This window comes from Amyelois transitella, chromosome 14, assembly GCF_032362555.1.
Source record: "Amyelois transitella isolate CPQ chromosome 14, ilAmyTran1.1, whole genome shotgun sequence".
Classification (NCBI taxonomy): Eukaryota; Metazoa; Arthropoda; class Insecta; order Lepidoptera; family Pyralidae; genus Amyelois; species Amyelois transitella.
Genome location: NC_083517.1, coordinates 9,361,121 through 9,377,626, shown reverse-complemented (window position 1 = coordinate 9,377,626; position 16,506 = coordinate 9,361,121). Strand labels below are relative to the sequence as shown.

At 36.1% G+C, this 16,506-nt stretch overlaps 1 protein-coding gene across 1 annotated transcript; it reads right to left on the bottom strand.

The window, feature by feature from the left end:
* Positions 1–209: 209 nt before the first annotated feature.
* On the bottom strand, positions 210–14,389 carry LOC106132291 (excitatory amino acid transporter). Its single transcript, XM_060947943.1, has 9 exons — positions 13,933–14,389; positions 8,425–8,761; positions 7,405–7,542; positions 6,681–6,889; positions 5,425–5,596; positions 2,967–3,161; positions 1,880–2,014; positions 1,159–1,261; positions 210–639 (listed from the first exon to the last, which is right to left on the bottom strand). The coding sequence occupies exons 1-9, from the start codon at positions 14,111–14,113 to the stop codon at positions 490–492; spliced, it is 1,620 nt and encodes a 539-aa protein (XP_060803926.1). The 5' UTR covers positions 14,114–14,389; the 3' UTR covers positions 210–489.
* Positions 14,390–16,506: the final 2,117 nt, after the last annotated feature.

The window sequence follows — 16,506 nt, the reverse complement described above, 5'->3', positions numbered from 1 at the left end:
AAATTTTCGTAAGAAATTTATATCATAGATGTTACAGTAAAATATTCAATTACATAGATATTAAATAATTAAAACTATTTGTGAAATCCAGAAAAAAATATATTTAATGTCAGTCACTATAGGTTCATTTTAATCTGAAGTCTATCATTATACTTATTAACGATTTTGAGTATTTTGAAAACACTTCAAATTTCTTTAACTGCTATGGTATGGTATGTTAGCTATGGTATGTATCATGTTAAGTTAATTGTCATACTTAAATCCGCATAAATCATGTTCAAGAAATTGAAAGCTGTTCAAATTCTTGATATTTTATGGTAGAAAATGTATGGTATAGTAAAAGATTTTTAACGCACTTATGTATTTAAAGATTATTCTATTCGACCAGTGAAAGCAGAAACTGATTTATTTCAAACCCACAACTCTTGTGATTATTGATTATATCCTTAGGCCAACCTACAAACACCAATGGTAGAAAATCCGTAAGAGCTAAATTCGCTTGACGTTATTGCAGTGTTTGTCATTACTGTGTAAATGCATGTCGATGATAACGTCATCGCAAATTGACCTCTTTGGTGTAACGATGCCTATGTCCACTTCAGTGTTGGGGGTCGGTGCGAGGCACGCTTGCATTGGATCCTGAAATTATTTGCTCTCTTTTGAACAGAATCATAGTGTATATTTTCTGAACTATCAACTTTTGCCTATCAAGTTAAGCAAATTCTAATCTTATATGGTAGTTAGAAAAACTTTGTAAAAATTTTTAGAAAATATCTTTTGATTTATGATGGCATTGGGATTATTTCTTTTTTGGCGATGAGCTCGCGACCTGTCCCTATTTGAATCTAACATAAATCCAGCACAGCTGAACGTGGCCTATCAGTCTTTTCGAGACTCTTGGCTCTGTCTACTCCGCAGGGGATATAGACGTGAATATATGTATGTATGTATGTACATATAGCCACGGATATACCCTTAAAAATAATAAAATAATCCCAAGTTTGCAAGCCAATCCCTTAGTCGCCTTCATGGGAAAGAGATGGAGTGGTCCTATTCTTTTATTGTACTGGTTCCGGGAACCAAACGACACTATGACTATATGTATGTACCTATAATAATATAATATAATCTTTGATTAATTATCAAAAAAAAACTTACAGAAACAGCATCGCATGCCATGAGCTCGTTCTTGGAGAGATGCTCGACGACAGCCGCCGCGTAACAATCTCCCAGCATGTTGTTCGTGGTCCGTATCCGGTCTCTATGTGGGCGAAAATCAAGGAGCTATCTCAAATCTAATATATTTAAACGAGCAATTCTTGTATATATATAATCAGGATCTCGGAAACGGCTTCAACGATTTTCATGAAAGTTACAAATTAGGGGCTTTTCGGCTCAAGGAATCGATTTATCAAGATCCTAGGTTCGAGAAAAGCTCGGTTCCCAAGATATATAAACATTTTAAAAACCGCGTTTTAAGAAACTATATCAGCGCCATCTCTGGTAGACCAACCGGGTACTGATAATTAAAATATTATAAGTCTTAGGTGACTTGTTATTCTAAGATTTCCGATTTTAGATGTTTAAAAACACAACGACTATTCCTATTATTATTATCGTTTGTGTCTTCACCTCTCTCGAGAGCAGCCCGAGACTGCGATTTGCTAGGTCAGATTTTTATTTTACACGAAGTTTTTACTGGGGAATCTAACCCATATACAAACTTGAATTGGAGCTCAATTAAAGAAAATATTTCCTTAGTTCTTTGAATTAGTAAATAAAATAAAACATACATACTGATTATAATGTTGTTTTTAAATGCTTAAAATACCTAATGGACACTTCTGAAGATAATATAATAAATAATGATGTAACATACACAAGCCAATCGACAGCGAATAGCAAAGACACGTCGTGTGTAGGAGCATCGACTGCTGTCAGCACGACCAGCAGCAACACCATGGCGGCTGACGGCACTGACGCTGATGACACTGACGCCGCTGTTGATGTTAGGCTAGAAGGAATTTAAACTTGATTTATAAAATCTGAACTGAACTGATAGAGACAAAAAATTGCATGGTTTTTAGGAAATTTTGAATTATAACGTTCCAATAGTACCTAGTCTATAAAAACCTTAGAAGAAAACTCAGTCTCCTTTATCATTCTTGATATGACAATTGTTACCAAATAATGATTGATTGCACAAAACCAATATGCATACTGTTCATCTGGGAGATAAAGACGCTAGCGACGGCAATTGATTACTTACAAAATGGTGGCTAGCTGGGCAAATCCAAGGAGAATATTGTTCATCTGACAGATGAAGACACTAGCGACGGCAAAAAAGAGAGCAGTCCCATCCATGTTGATGTTACAGCCGATGAGAAGCATGAAGCGAGTGATGAGCGGGTCATATAAATGCTATTTTCTACTCTGCTAGAAGATGACAATATCTTACAAAATGGTACTAACTGTAGCCAATTATGCCCAGCCCGGATCAATGTTGTTAATTTTGCACATCAGGACGCTACCCACTGCGGACATTGGACACAGCGAATTAAAACCTAAAATGAAAAAGCATGCAGACAATGATGTGCTTACAAAATGGTGGCTTGTACTTACAAAATGGTGGCCAACTGGGCAAATCCAAGATGGATATTGTTCATCTGACAGATGAAGACACTAGCGACGGCAAGAAAGAGAGCAGTCCCGTCCATGTTGATGTTGCAGCCGATGGGGAGCACGAAGCGAGTGATGCACGGGTCTTATAAATGCTATTTTCTACTCTGTTAGAAGATGACAATATCTTACAAAATTGTGGCCAATTATGCCCAGCTCAGATAAATATTGTTAATTTTGCACATCAGGACGCTACCCACTGCGGACATTGGACACAGCAAATTTAAACCTACAATGTAAAAGCATAACGACAATGATGTATTTACAAAATGGTGGCTTGTACTTACAAAATGGTGGCCAACTGGGCAAATCCAAGATGGATATTGTTCATCTGACAGATGAAGACACTAGCGACGGCAAGAAAGAGAGCAGTCCCGTCCATGTTGATGTTGCAGCCGATGGGAAGCACGAAGCGAGTGATGCGCGGGTCCACGCGCAGAGGGCCTTCCATGCAGCGGAATGTTACTGGGAGAGCTGCAGCTCTGAGGATGAAAAGGAATTTAATTTTTAACTTTTGGGTTGCGTTATACTATTTATAAATACTACTCGGTGACGACGGATCATTGTAACATGGTTAGAAACCTCCGCGTTTAATACCTGTAGTATTTATAAATACTTAATGTCTAAAAGTTTATTTTCAATTTTGATTTGTTATTGTTAATGAATCTTGGAACATGATGTTATCTTTAACAACGTTATGTGTTATCTAATTCGTTCAGTCTATTTTTAACTTCTTCATTTCTTCATTGGAGGTCCCGAGTTCGAATCAATGATGAGAAACGAACTTTCCCTGGGTCTTGGATGTTTATTATTAAGTAAGTATTTATTATAAAACTAGCTGTGCCTGCGACTTCGTCCGCGTGGAATAGTTATTTTGGGCATCATTAAAGCCCTCAAGGATGCTCCTTCCCCGATTTTTTTCACATTTTCCATTATTTCTTCGCTCCTAATAGGTTAATAGTTGCATCTAGACGTTATATAGCCTAAAGCCTTCCTCGATAAATGGTCTATTCAATACAAAAATAATCTTTCAAATCGAACCAGTAGTCCTTTAGATTAGCACATTAAAAAAAACAAACAAACTCTTCAGTTTTATAATATTAGTATAGATAAATCTAAGTGCCTATTTAAACAAAAAAAACATATTCTAATAGAATTATAACCAGAAATATGTACCTACAACTTACAAAAAAATTTAAAAGAAATGAAAATAAAGAAACGCCTGTGCAATACTATCTTGCCGTCGTCGGGTCTTCCCACACTCCCTTAGGGGAGTCGGAGTAGATTGGTCAGGGCTTTTGGCCCTCTTCAATGGCATCATTGCTGCCTACGACTGTAGGCAGGTCGATGGGGCGGCCGTGACGGCCTGGGTCTTCACGTCTTCATACACTGGGAGTTCCCATCGGCGGCGGCGTTGTCACTGGTCGACGACGTCTGCCGCAAGGCAGCGAGGGGAGAGTTTCACCCGACGGCCCGGAGGGCGGGCGTGGAGCGGCGAAATGCCGCGCAGGTGGCTGTGTGATGACGCGTCCGGCCTCTCGAATATCTAGGTTCTCCTACTTCAGGTCCCTGAGGATCGTCGAGTTCCTCACGTAGCGCAGGGTTGTTTCTAACGACTGCTCTGAGACTTTGGTTCTCTTGGGCTCTGAGTCTTCTCCTGTTGGTCTCAGAGCAGTATGCGTACCACGCCGGGGCCGCGTACGTGAGGCGGGATCTGACGTACGTTTGGTAGATCCCGAGCTTCGTCCTCAGGGGGAGGCTGGAGGAGAGAACTGCGTGAAGTCTTCCCCTGGCTGCCTTGGTCATGAAGCTTGCACTCGCCTTCCGCCCCTTTTATACCTTGCCGCTGCGAGACGCGTCGAGCGCGGCAACCGTTACGCAAAAATAATCCTTATAGCAAGATTCAGTATTTACGCGCGATGGCTTGTTAGCGTATTTCATTACATGTATAAGATTGGTGTTTCTATACCGAATTCGATGTTTCTTTTTTTATTGAATAGGTAATTATATGAATTTTTAAAAATTACGAATGAGTGTAAGTGTTATTGGTATTATAAACGTCAGAGTATAGAAATATAATCAGAAATCTCCGAACTGCTAAGCTATTAGGAATTACACGTGTTATTGTGAGTCAACCATAACAGATAGACTTATGCTGTCTTGGGATATTTTTTTAATAATTTTATGTAGAATATTTCCGTTATACATGGTTTCGCTGTATCTTTAACCATTCGTGTGCAGCCCGCACACGCGACGGAAGCTTAAAAAATCAAGTAACTTCTCCCGTTTTCCCTACATTTACTTTCACTGCTCTGCTCCTACTGATTGTAGCGTAATGAAAAGTATACAATGACCTGCTCAGGAGTATGAAGAATAACTGTACCAAGTTTCGTTAAAATCCGTCAAGTAGTTTTTGTTTCTATAAAGAACATACAGACAGACAGACAGACAGACAGACAGACAAAAATTTTACTGATTGCATTTTTGGCATCAGTATCGATCACTAATCACCCCCTGATAGTTATTTTGAAAATATATTCAATGTACAGAATTGACCTCTCTACAGATTTATTATAAGTATAGATATAGTATCGTTGAGTTAGTATCTCGTAACACAAGTCTTGAACTTACTTAGAGGCTAACTCAATCTGTGTAATTTGTCCTGCATATATTCATTTATTTATTTATCATTTCATTAAAAAGTCATATCTGAAATTTTAAAAGTAAATAACCAAAGAAACTCACGTAGAAGCGGTAGCCGAAGCAGTCAGCATAGGCTGCGACAGTCCCCAGTAGAACTTGTACGGGTTCTTCTTCAAGAAGGCGAAGTAGATGAGCTGCATCACGACCAGCTGGTAGAAGAAGACACCAACAGCTACTGTGGCGATGAACCAGGCCAGCTGAGACATCACCTGCGCTGCAATTATGGTGAGGAAGGAATTAGTAAATATGAAGTAAATTAAAAGAAATTTGACAAGGGATATAATACATATGGTCACGTCTATATCCCTTGCGGGGTAGACAGAGCCAACAGTCTTGAAAAGACTGAATGGCCACGTTCAGCTATTTGATTTAACGATAGAATTGAGATTCAACTAGTTGCCAGCCCATCGCCTAAAAAAGAATCCCAAGTTTGTAAGCCTATCCCTTAGTCGCCTTTTACGACATCCATGGGAAAGAGATGGAGTGGTCCTATTCTTTTTTGTATTGGTGCCGGGAGCCACACGGCACGGCAAAAGGGATATATGTATGTACATATGTATGATGTATCATGAGCAAAAGCAGCTATCAATCTTCCTGACTGTAGTTCCGATTGCATCCTAACCACTCTGGAGAGGAGCCCGGGGTAAGCCTTTGACTATGTACCCTGGATTGGGTGATTCAGATTTTTACACGAAGCGACTCCCGTCTGACCTCCGCAACCTTTGCAGGGGAACCTAACCCGTATTAGATCATACCTATGTTTACACATCCAGTTGCCTGAACGTGCAGTTTTCCTCACGATGTTTTCCCACGGCGTAAGAGCATCGGTTAGTTATCAAACTAAAGTACGTAAAACTTCGAAAATAGTCATTGGTACAAGGCCGCGAAGGGATTCGAACCGGTGCCTTTATGCGCAACCGCATTTTGACCAGGCACCTTACCGATTCGAACATCGACATTCAAAAAAAGCTTTCAATAACCAAGTTCATACATACATATCATCACATCTATATCCCTTACGGGGTAGACAGAGCCAACAGTCTTGAAAAGACTGAACGAGGCCACGTTCAGCTATTTGGTTTAATGATGGAATTGAGATTCAAATAGTGACAGGTTGCTAGCCTGTCGCTTAAAAAAGAATCCCAATTTTGTTAGCCTATCCCTTAGTCGCCTTTTACGACATCCATGGGAAAGAGATGGAGTGGTCCTATTCTTCTTTTTATTGGTGCCGGGAACCACACGGCACAACCAAGTTCAATAACCAAGTATTATAAACAAATACTTGTCGGTAAACTCACCAACATTACTGACACCCAATATCTTCCCAGCGATGACGCTGCTGACTCCAACAGGTGTAAACCACATGACTCCGGTCACCATCTTCATGATCACCTCAAATATCGCTTGGAAGAAGTCTATCACCACCTGACCTTTTGCTCCAAGTGTTCCCAATAGACTCCCGAATACCAGACAGAAGAATACTAATCCCAGAGTGTTGGTGCCTGACCTGAAAGTTATATAAAGATTTGTATAACATCTCCAAATAATACTCATGTTCAAAAATTTTAAAATCTTAAATAACTTTTGTAAAAGGAGAACCACGTCCAAACGATATCATACTTTTTAAACTCGGTTAAATTTCTTAAACCTTCTCCTAAAAGTAACAAACACTGATCCTGAAAACCGCATTAAAATCTGTTCAGCGAAACGCGAGATAATCGCGGACAAACATACATACACGTCAAATTGATATAATAACAATGACATATAAAAATGGCAAGTAATTAACGCATATAAAAATGGCAAGTAATTTACGCCAAGAGAAAGAAGAATGTATATTTTTACAAGAGAACAGATTCAGACTAAAACGACTTAGAAAAAAGACCACATAACAATATCCACTAAAATAATCAAGACATCAAAAAAATATACAAAACGAAGAGATGGTACAACTGTTTTTTTTTTAATCGGATTCTAAATTCTGCACAAGGCTGACAATTTCTTAATCTACATATGACTGACCTGTAAGACACAACTCTGACCAAATGTGGCAATGAATCATTATCAGTGAAGTTCCTGGCGAACAGCGTAGGTGGCTCAGTGTATACTGTGTGAGCCTGCTGGAACGCGGCCTGCACTATGTTGTCGGGGAATATGTTTCTGTGAAATAAAACATATATATATATATATATATACATATATATATAGACGTTGGCCGATTTTCAGACTTATATATATATGTATATACATATATATATATATATATATATAAGTCTGAAAATCGGCCAACGTCTATTTTTCATACCCCTTAGTGATAAGGGTTGAACCTTAACATTTTTTTAACTAGAAATTACTTAAAAATTATATATTTATGTTAACAGAAATGTATGTAATCCGTTATTGTATACAATTCCTAGGAAATGTATGTAATTCAAAATAAATCATATTTTAATAAATGTTGATTAATTCTCGTACTCTAGATAAAAGTGGGGTCATGAGGTCACGACCCGGGCATTCAGCGCTGAAGTGGCCACGTTATATAAAGAGTCAACTCCTTCCTTTATTAATTCTATAGTAGTTCAGTATAAGGCATCGTAACAAAAAAAAGGTGTGTCAAAAAGTAGTATAGTTACTACTAAATTTCTTTAGCAAATTTTTAATCATAAATTGGTAATTATTTTAGAATAGGACCACAATATATCTTTCCCGTCGATGTCGTAAAATGCGACTAAAGAAGAGGCTTGTTAACTTGGAATTCCTCTTGTAGACGACGGGGTAGCAACCTGTCACTATTTGTATCTCAATTCCATCATGAAGCCATACAGCTGAACGTGGCCTTTTAGTCTATTCGAGACTGCTGACTCTGTCTTCCCCGCAAGAGTTATAGACGTGACTATATGTTTGTATGCAAGTTTATATTATGCATTTGACATAATTGATATAGGAACAATGTTACCCGAGTATAAAAAAATAACAATTATTTTGGTGGCATCGACAAAAAAATACAAAAAATAGCGCAGAAAATATTAAAAAAAAAATTACCTTCCAATATCCAGAATACTGTCCAAAATGCTATGGTCCCGTTTAGTCTCGACGACACCCCGGACATCGTCTCTCAACTCCGGCTGACCAGGGTGCACCATCGTAGCTAGCAGCAACCCAAGGAACGCATTGAACATAGACGTCAGAATGAAGTATAGAAGTGTCCTGACTGCAATCTTTCCACTCATCTTGGCGTTCAAACTCGCAGATCCAGCTATCAGGCTAGCGATGATGAGAGGAAGGATCATGAGTTTAAGAAGCCTCATGAAGAGTTCGCCAGGGTAGGAGATGATCATATGAGCGTCTGGTCCCAGGTTGTAGGGGCGGAGGCCGAAGCCTGTAACAATAAATTAACATACATTACATATTGTACTTTGACGGCCTCTGTGGCGCAGCGGTAGTACGCTTGTCTGTGACACCGGAGGTCCCGGGTTCGAATCCCGGCCAGGGCATGATGAGAAAGGAACGTTTTCTGATTGACCTGGCTCTTGGATGTTTATCTTTATAAGTATTTATTATATAAATATAGAATCGTTGAGTTAGTCTCTCGTAACACAAGTCTCGAACTTACTTCGAGGCTAACTCAATATGTGTAATTTGTACCGTATATATTATTTATATTGTATTAACACTACATAGCTTAAGCGAGACTTTTTGAAAATAAATCCAACGACGCTAAATTCATAATGTTATTCTTATTGTAAGAAAGAAAGAACTATCATTATTTGACGCAAATAGTGACATTACATTTTTCATAATATTCATACCAGGCCGCTGGAAGAAATTTCTCTACAAATAAGTAGTGCTTGTACTAAATTTCTCTTTAGTTTAAGTTCCATTGTTACTTTTTCCTTGATCTGAAAGATCTGAAAGAGATCTATGTATGTTAGCAATATTTTGATCCGAGAAAAAGAAATGTCTCATGAACGTGATTTTGTTACTAGGTATATTTCATTAAATTTTGTTATGTAGAAATTGCATATGACCCGCCTCGATTATGCATAAAGATATAAACTTTTCTCAGAAAATCCCCCCTAAGAATATTTCAAACTTGTTTGTTTACAAATTTTTTTTACCAAAATAAGCTAGGTATTTACGCTAAAGTAAATTTGTAAACATTTTATCTAACCATCTTTATCATTTTGTTGATTTTTTGTTACCGTAAATAACTGTTACATCAATGTCATCATTAAAAACAAGATAGATCATCTACGATAGTAGTTTCAAAATTGAATCAAATAGACAACAGTGTTAGTTAAAAAAAAATATTTATTTTATTAATTTTATTTTTTATTTTTCTACTATGTTCTTATTAATTTTGTTATGGACAATATAGATAACTTGTATTGTATTGTATTGTATTGTATCGCTTAATGATAATCATACATCCAGCGAGATTATTAATGTTTAGAGAAAGGCAACCATAGCTATGAGGATCGAACGGAATGTCTATATTTTATTGAAGACTGTGACATTTAGTGTATCTGTCATGGGTACTCCTATACATACTACCTCACTTTTGTTTATTTTTGCATATTTTTTTTTTGTTTACGACGGTAAACTAGATATCTTTTTTTCATTACATAAGGCATTGTCGTGATTTTCTGTAGTTTACAAATTGTGCAATTTTGCATAGTGTCGTCATGATGTAAGTAATCAGCGTTAACAGTTTTTTGTTTTGTAACAAACTGTACTGAGAACCAAGTATTATTTTATTTAGGTTACATACTTTATTCATTTATTATAAAAAAAATTAAATGCAAATTTATAGGGCTGTGCGTTTCTTGGGACTCTAGAATAGCACCACTCCACACCCATAAATATCATTAAAGGCGACTAAGGGAAAGGCTAATAAACTTGGGATTCTATACTTGTAGGGTATGGGCCGTCACTATTTGAATCTCAATTCCATTTCTACACCATACGCCAAACGTGGCCTTTCAGTCTTTTTAAGACCGTTGGCTCTGTCTATCCCGTAAGGAATATAGTCGTGATCATGTATGTATTATGAGTCCGAGTGGTATTACAGATAGCGGTCATTACAAGAAGCTTGTTAAATTGAAGGTGGCGCTTGTCCACGTCAGCGCTTTGTGGTCAATTCCATTATCGTTAGATATCTCACCGTCATTATGATGTTTGTCAAGTAAATGTATTTTTCGTGCAAAACCTCCATCAATCTTCGACGACCTTGAACTTGCTATGCGTCAATCCGAACTAAAAATAGCTTAAGACCTATAGGTACCAGGTAGTACCTCTATTACTGTGTTCATTTCAGTGATTACTTATCGACTGAAACTAGTATTCAGACTAGGAAGGTCACACTTTAACCCTAGGAAGCTAAAAGCGAGGTTTTAAAAATATTTGTTTTATTATAAACTAGCGACTCGCCCCGGCTTCGCACGGGTGCAAAATTATAAAAGTTATTATACATAAAAACCTTCCTCTTGAATCACTCTACCTGTTACAAAAAACCGCATCAAAATCCGTTGCGTAATTTTAAAGATTTAAGCATACAGACGAACAGACTAAAATAGCGACTTTGTTTTATACTATGTAGTGATATATAATAAAAAAAATATATATTGTGATTCAGAAACAGATCTATGTAGATAGGATACAAATCAATATTTTTCTATCATTATTAATATTTGTTCGCTCAACGGAATAGGTGTACCTATTATCATCAAATTTTTTTGTGTATCGAATAACAATAATGAGGCAGAGAACGTTATTTAATTAACTTCTAAGCTATCCTATAAATAATAGTTCTATAATCCTTTTTCGAAAATATTCCCTTAAATTTATAATAATTTTAACGCCGTGTGGTTCCGGCACCAATAGAAAAAAGAATAGGACCACTCTATCTCTTTCCCATGGATGTCGTGAAATGCGACTAATGGATTGGCTCACAAACTTGGGATTCTTATTTTAGGCGATGGGCTAGCAACCTGTCATCACAGTATCTATTTTGAATCACAGTTCTATCATCAAGCCAAAAAATTAACGTGGCCTATAAAATTTTTCAAGACTATTTTCTCAGTCTACCCTGCAAGGGATATAGACGTGACTTTATGTATGTGTATGTATGTACAACAATTTCTAATACCCCAAGAAAAAAAAACTAAAACGTCTATTAAACCCTAATAAATAATTAAGGTATTAAGAAATCAAAGTTTAAAAAGTAATCGAACAAACCAAAAAGTCTTTCAAACATTCTCTCGTTCACAGAAATTATTGATTTTCCATCACTCGGCCGTTTCTATTTGTAGAGGCAGTCAGGGCTTATTGATTTTAAATCTTATCGATGACTTTCATTGGTAGAAATTATAGGGGTGTTTAGTGGTTTACCGTTGACATGTTTATGAAAGGTTCTGACATCATTGATCATCGAATACACAGCGACAGGTTATTCATCACTTACAAATACTTATTTTCTAAACGTATTCCCGTGTGGGTGAGTAATTACTGAAATAACTGAAGGCATAATTAACACTTGACTGCCTCTGTGGCGCAGCGGTAGTACGCTTGTCTGTAACACCGGAGGTCCCGGGTTCGAATCCTGGCGAGGGCATGATGAGAAAAGAACTATTTTTGTTTGGCCTGAGTCTTGGATGTTTATCTAAATGAGTATTTATTAAAAAATATGGAATCGTTGAGTTAGTATCTCGTTACACAAGTCTCGAACTTACTTCGAGGCTAACTCGATCTGTGTAATTTGTCCCGTATATACATATTTATTTATTTAATTGGTTCTTAGAATTATGTTCAATTTTATCAAATGATTCTATTCAATTCAATTCTATCATTAAGCCTAAAAAGCTGGCCTATCAATCTCTTGGAGACTGTTGGCTCTGTCTAGCCCGTAAGGGATATAGACGTGACTGTATGTATCTGTAATCAAAGGAAGGTGTAATAAACTTGTGATCCTTCTTTTAGGCGATGGACTAGCACCCTTTCACTCTTTCCATTATTATGCCATGCGAGACTTGTCTTTTAGTTTCGTGATTTCTATAAACCAACCATACCAATTTTATCACAACTTGTGAAAAATTACACATAATGTCATCGTTTGAATATTATATATATTTTTTTTATTTATTTATTTGGCCTACCATTGTTTGCTACATTGATACATGCCTACAATACTACAACAATCTAATACATATTTATGTGTATAGTATGTTAATTTAGTTGTTAAATGTGCAAACCATTTAAGGTAAACGCTACATACTCTAATTGTTGAAAACATTAATTAATATTATTGAGTGAAGTTCGAAAATTTATATACATTATATAAAATATTACACATTATTATGCTACCGTTGTAATCTCTATGCTACATCTAGCTTTAGCGATATTGCTAACTTTGTACCTAATAACTAAAGGCTAAATGAAGATGTTTTATCACATCGCATGACCAAAGCTCTCACAGTTAATTGCTTTGTACATTTTAAATTGCTCAATAAACTCCCTTTATTGAAGTTGTCACACATAATTTAACCCCTGACACTGAAGTTATTTGTACTGAAGTGCCGCTTCTTAAATCATTGTTTCATAATGATTTTTATATATGAGAAGAATTGAACATGTTGTTGCGTACATACATACATATGGTCACGTCTATATCCCTTGCGGGGTAGACAGAGCCAACAGTCACGAAAAAACTGAACGGTCACATTCAGCAATTTGGCTTAATGATAGAATTGAGATTGAAATAGTGATAAGTTGCTAGCCCATCGCTTTAAAAAGAATCCCAAGTTTGCAAGCCTATCCCTTAGTCGCCTTTGTACGACATCCATGAGAAAGAGATGGAGTGGTCCTATTCTTTTTTGTATTGGTGCCGGGAACCACACGGGACTTACAAAATGTTGTTGAGATGGTAAAATAAGTTTATGAGTTTACTGGAGTAGATATCCTTAATTAATTATTGCATACTCGTAATATCATACAACTAGTGTCCGCACATTGAAAATCATATTAATTTGAACACGAATACTTTATTCAGTAATTGAAAATCACATGAAGATTGTTATTATCATTTTTTATTATTTTTCAATTTGCATTTTTAGTCCTGATGAAAGATAATTACATGAAGATGATGATAAATGTGGAGAAATCGTATTCAAGAATCGTAGCAAGTGGAAAGGGGCGTGATCAAAACTAGGTCTTAGTTTTGAACTCATAACTCTTCTACTTATTGCATTACCAAAATACCTATTGTTTCTAAAAACAACAATAAAATAAAAGAACAGGAGTTAGAAGGTTTACACAAAGATGGCAACGTCAGATAAGAGTTACGGAGCATATTTGCTTCCCGAAAAAGTGATGGGTTAAAATGTTAACCCATCACTTTTTATCTTTCTGTCATTTATACGTATTCCCAGCTGGGTATTAGACCACAGAGCGAAGCAATTGTACCACAAAGACAGGTACATCTCTTTCTATATCTTTATAATAAAATTGACAATCGCCCAATAAAGTAAAATAATAGGATAAAAAATAACTTACCAATGCCAACTCCCGTGACAACACCGGCCAAAGTCACCACCAGCATTGTGTTCTCCGCCAACCATTTCTTCAGACCAGTCGGCTCCTTGTGAGCTGACCGATCTTCTGTGGTCTTCGGCCCTCCGTCTCCGGGGCCCATCTTTGCGAATAGGTACTCTGAAAACCGTTCACTTTTCTCCATTACAGGCCTAGTAGGACCTCCTAGCCCAGATCTTTCTGATCTGGTCTTTTGTGTTCCCACGTCTCCTATCTCTCTGATTTTTCGTAACACTCGATTGAATATTAATAGTTGTTGTTATGTGATGTTATTATGTTATTTTAGTATCTCATTATGATTATTTTTGTAAAGGTTAACTTTATTGTTAGTTTAATGGCAGTTTTTGGGGATATTTTATTTGTCTATTTATAATCTTTTATGTCATTGTTAGTTACTTATTTAACTGCACCGGTGTGCTTGGCGCGGTTGTCTTCAGGCGACTAACCTACTACCAAATGTGTTACTGGTATATCGTACTATACATCGATTTCATCACCGACAACACTGGTTTTATCTTGAATTGTTTTATACATTGCGGCTTCTGTAGGTTCACTTTCACAGAGTATCAGCTTTGACGCCGCTATGTACTCAGTACGCGTCTGAAACGACTGAACGGAACGAGGTAGGGCAAGGAAGCCATTTCTGAAAATGCGCGCGCATTCATCGATTGTGACCCATTCACTTTAGTTTTATTAAATTTCTATAAATAGCTTATTAAATTGTCGGCATTAAGTGTATTGTTAAGGATTTCAGCGACTTAGTCGACATTACACAAGCCTCTTTAGATGCATACATAACTTTGTGTGCCGTGGATGGAACCGGGTGCATTGACATGCGCAATACATTCAATGGTTTATTTGTAAACTTTTTTGAATTGCTCAATGGTTCAGACACATGGTTGAGCATTATATGTGCAACTTGCATCCGTTCTAAGCTCTCTTGCATAGTAATTTATTTCCGATTGCATTTATTTAAATAAAGAAACAACGAAGAGCTTCTTTTTCATGTAAAAAATAACTGTTTTTAAAAGCTTTTATTCAATATTATGCACCTTTCAGCAAATGCAGTATTTTATCTGGATGCCCAGTCATCTTAGAAATCATATATATATCTCCACCTCTGATAAATCTACTCAAGTTTTAAATAAAAGAAATAGTTTAAACAAAAATCTATGAAAAAAAGTAGATCATTATTTGTCAATTTACTTTTGGCACAATGATGAAATTTTATTGATGCCTGAGTTGTCTATAGGTAAATGTAGCTATAACTTTGTTGTTTATTCTAAATTTGTTTGATAAGCTGAATGGAAACTTTCCCTACGTTGTTTTGATTGCATCAAAACATCTCAGGAAGATTATATTCGTTACTTAATCCGATCATGGAAAATCACAAGTTGCTTAATATATTAAAACAAAATCTTGTGACTATCAATTCTCTTCTAAAAGAAACCGATTTCTTATATTACATATAATTAACAAAAAAATGTAAAGTGATGACTGCCAGAAATAACTTATAATAATGCATTTGTAGTTTTTGAATACCTATATCAAAAGTAATCACTGTGTCTAAAACATTTGAAGAGTTCTCTCGGTTTTCTTAAAGTTCTTATTACTAAATCTTTTCTCTTCTCAGTCGTTTGCTCTTGGCAGAGTGGTCATGAGTTGGGTTTGCGGGTATTGTGATTAAAGAACTTACCTATAAAATACGTACGGTTGCACATATATGTATATATATATCTGCACCCGTAACAACCAAACACTTCCTATTTATCAATTGGTCACATATCATCAAATCAATTGCATAACTGGCATAAATCATAAAGAGCAATAGTTCGCGATCCAACATTGTGTATTAATACTAAGCACGTGCATACTATAAATAGTCTAGAGATCTACGTTTGAAGAGAAAAGAGATCATCGTTAGATCGTTGATTTTATCCTATTCTTTGAATAAAATCAAAAAAAGTTTATAATGACGTTAAATATATGTAATTTTAAAAAACGGGAATACTTTTCGTACGTGGATACGAATAGAAGGAATTTAATTGTAATTATTTTTGAATGTTATTATTTAATTATAATTGAATGTGTAAAATACTAGCATATGACATTTATTAACAATTATATCGTTTTGATAAATTTCATCACCATGTGAGGCAAAATGTTTGACATCTATTGGAATGAATGATTTCATCAAAATGTTAGAAATTAATAAATAGGAATCAAACATTTTTAAACTATATGTTTCATGCTCAAACTTAACTCACCCTTTAATTGTTTAATTTTGACGGCTTGAATAAATTATTTTGAGAAAAAAAAAACAACACACACGTGATTTCAGTCACGTAGGTAGGTACGATTGAATGAAATATATCTTCGGAATCGAAATCTTGTTCGAAAAAGGCGCGAAAATTTTGAAAAATAAATATTTTTTACACACACACCGAGACGCAATCATTTATTTTCAGCCAGTTCTTAATGGAAATTTGTTTTTTTTTTTTTATTTAGACAGAATGCAATCGTCGCCGGCTTGTGCTG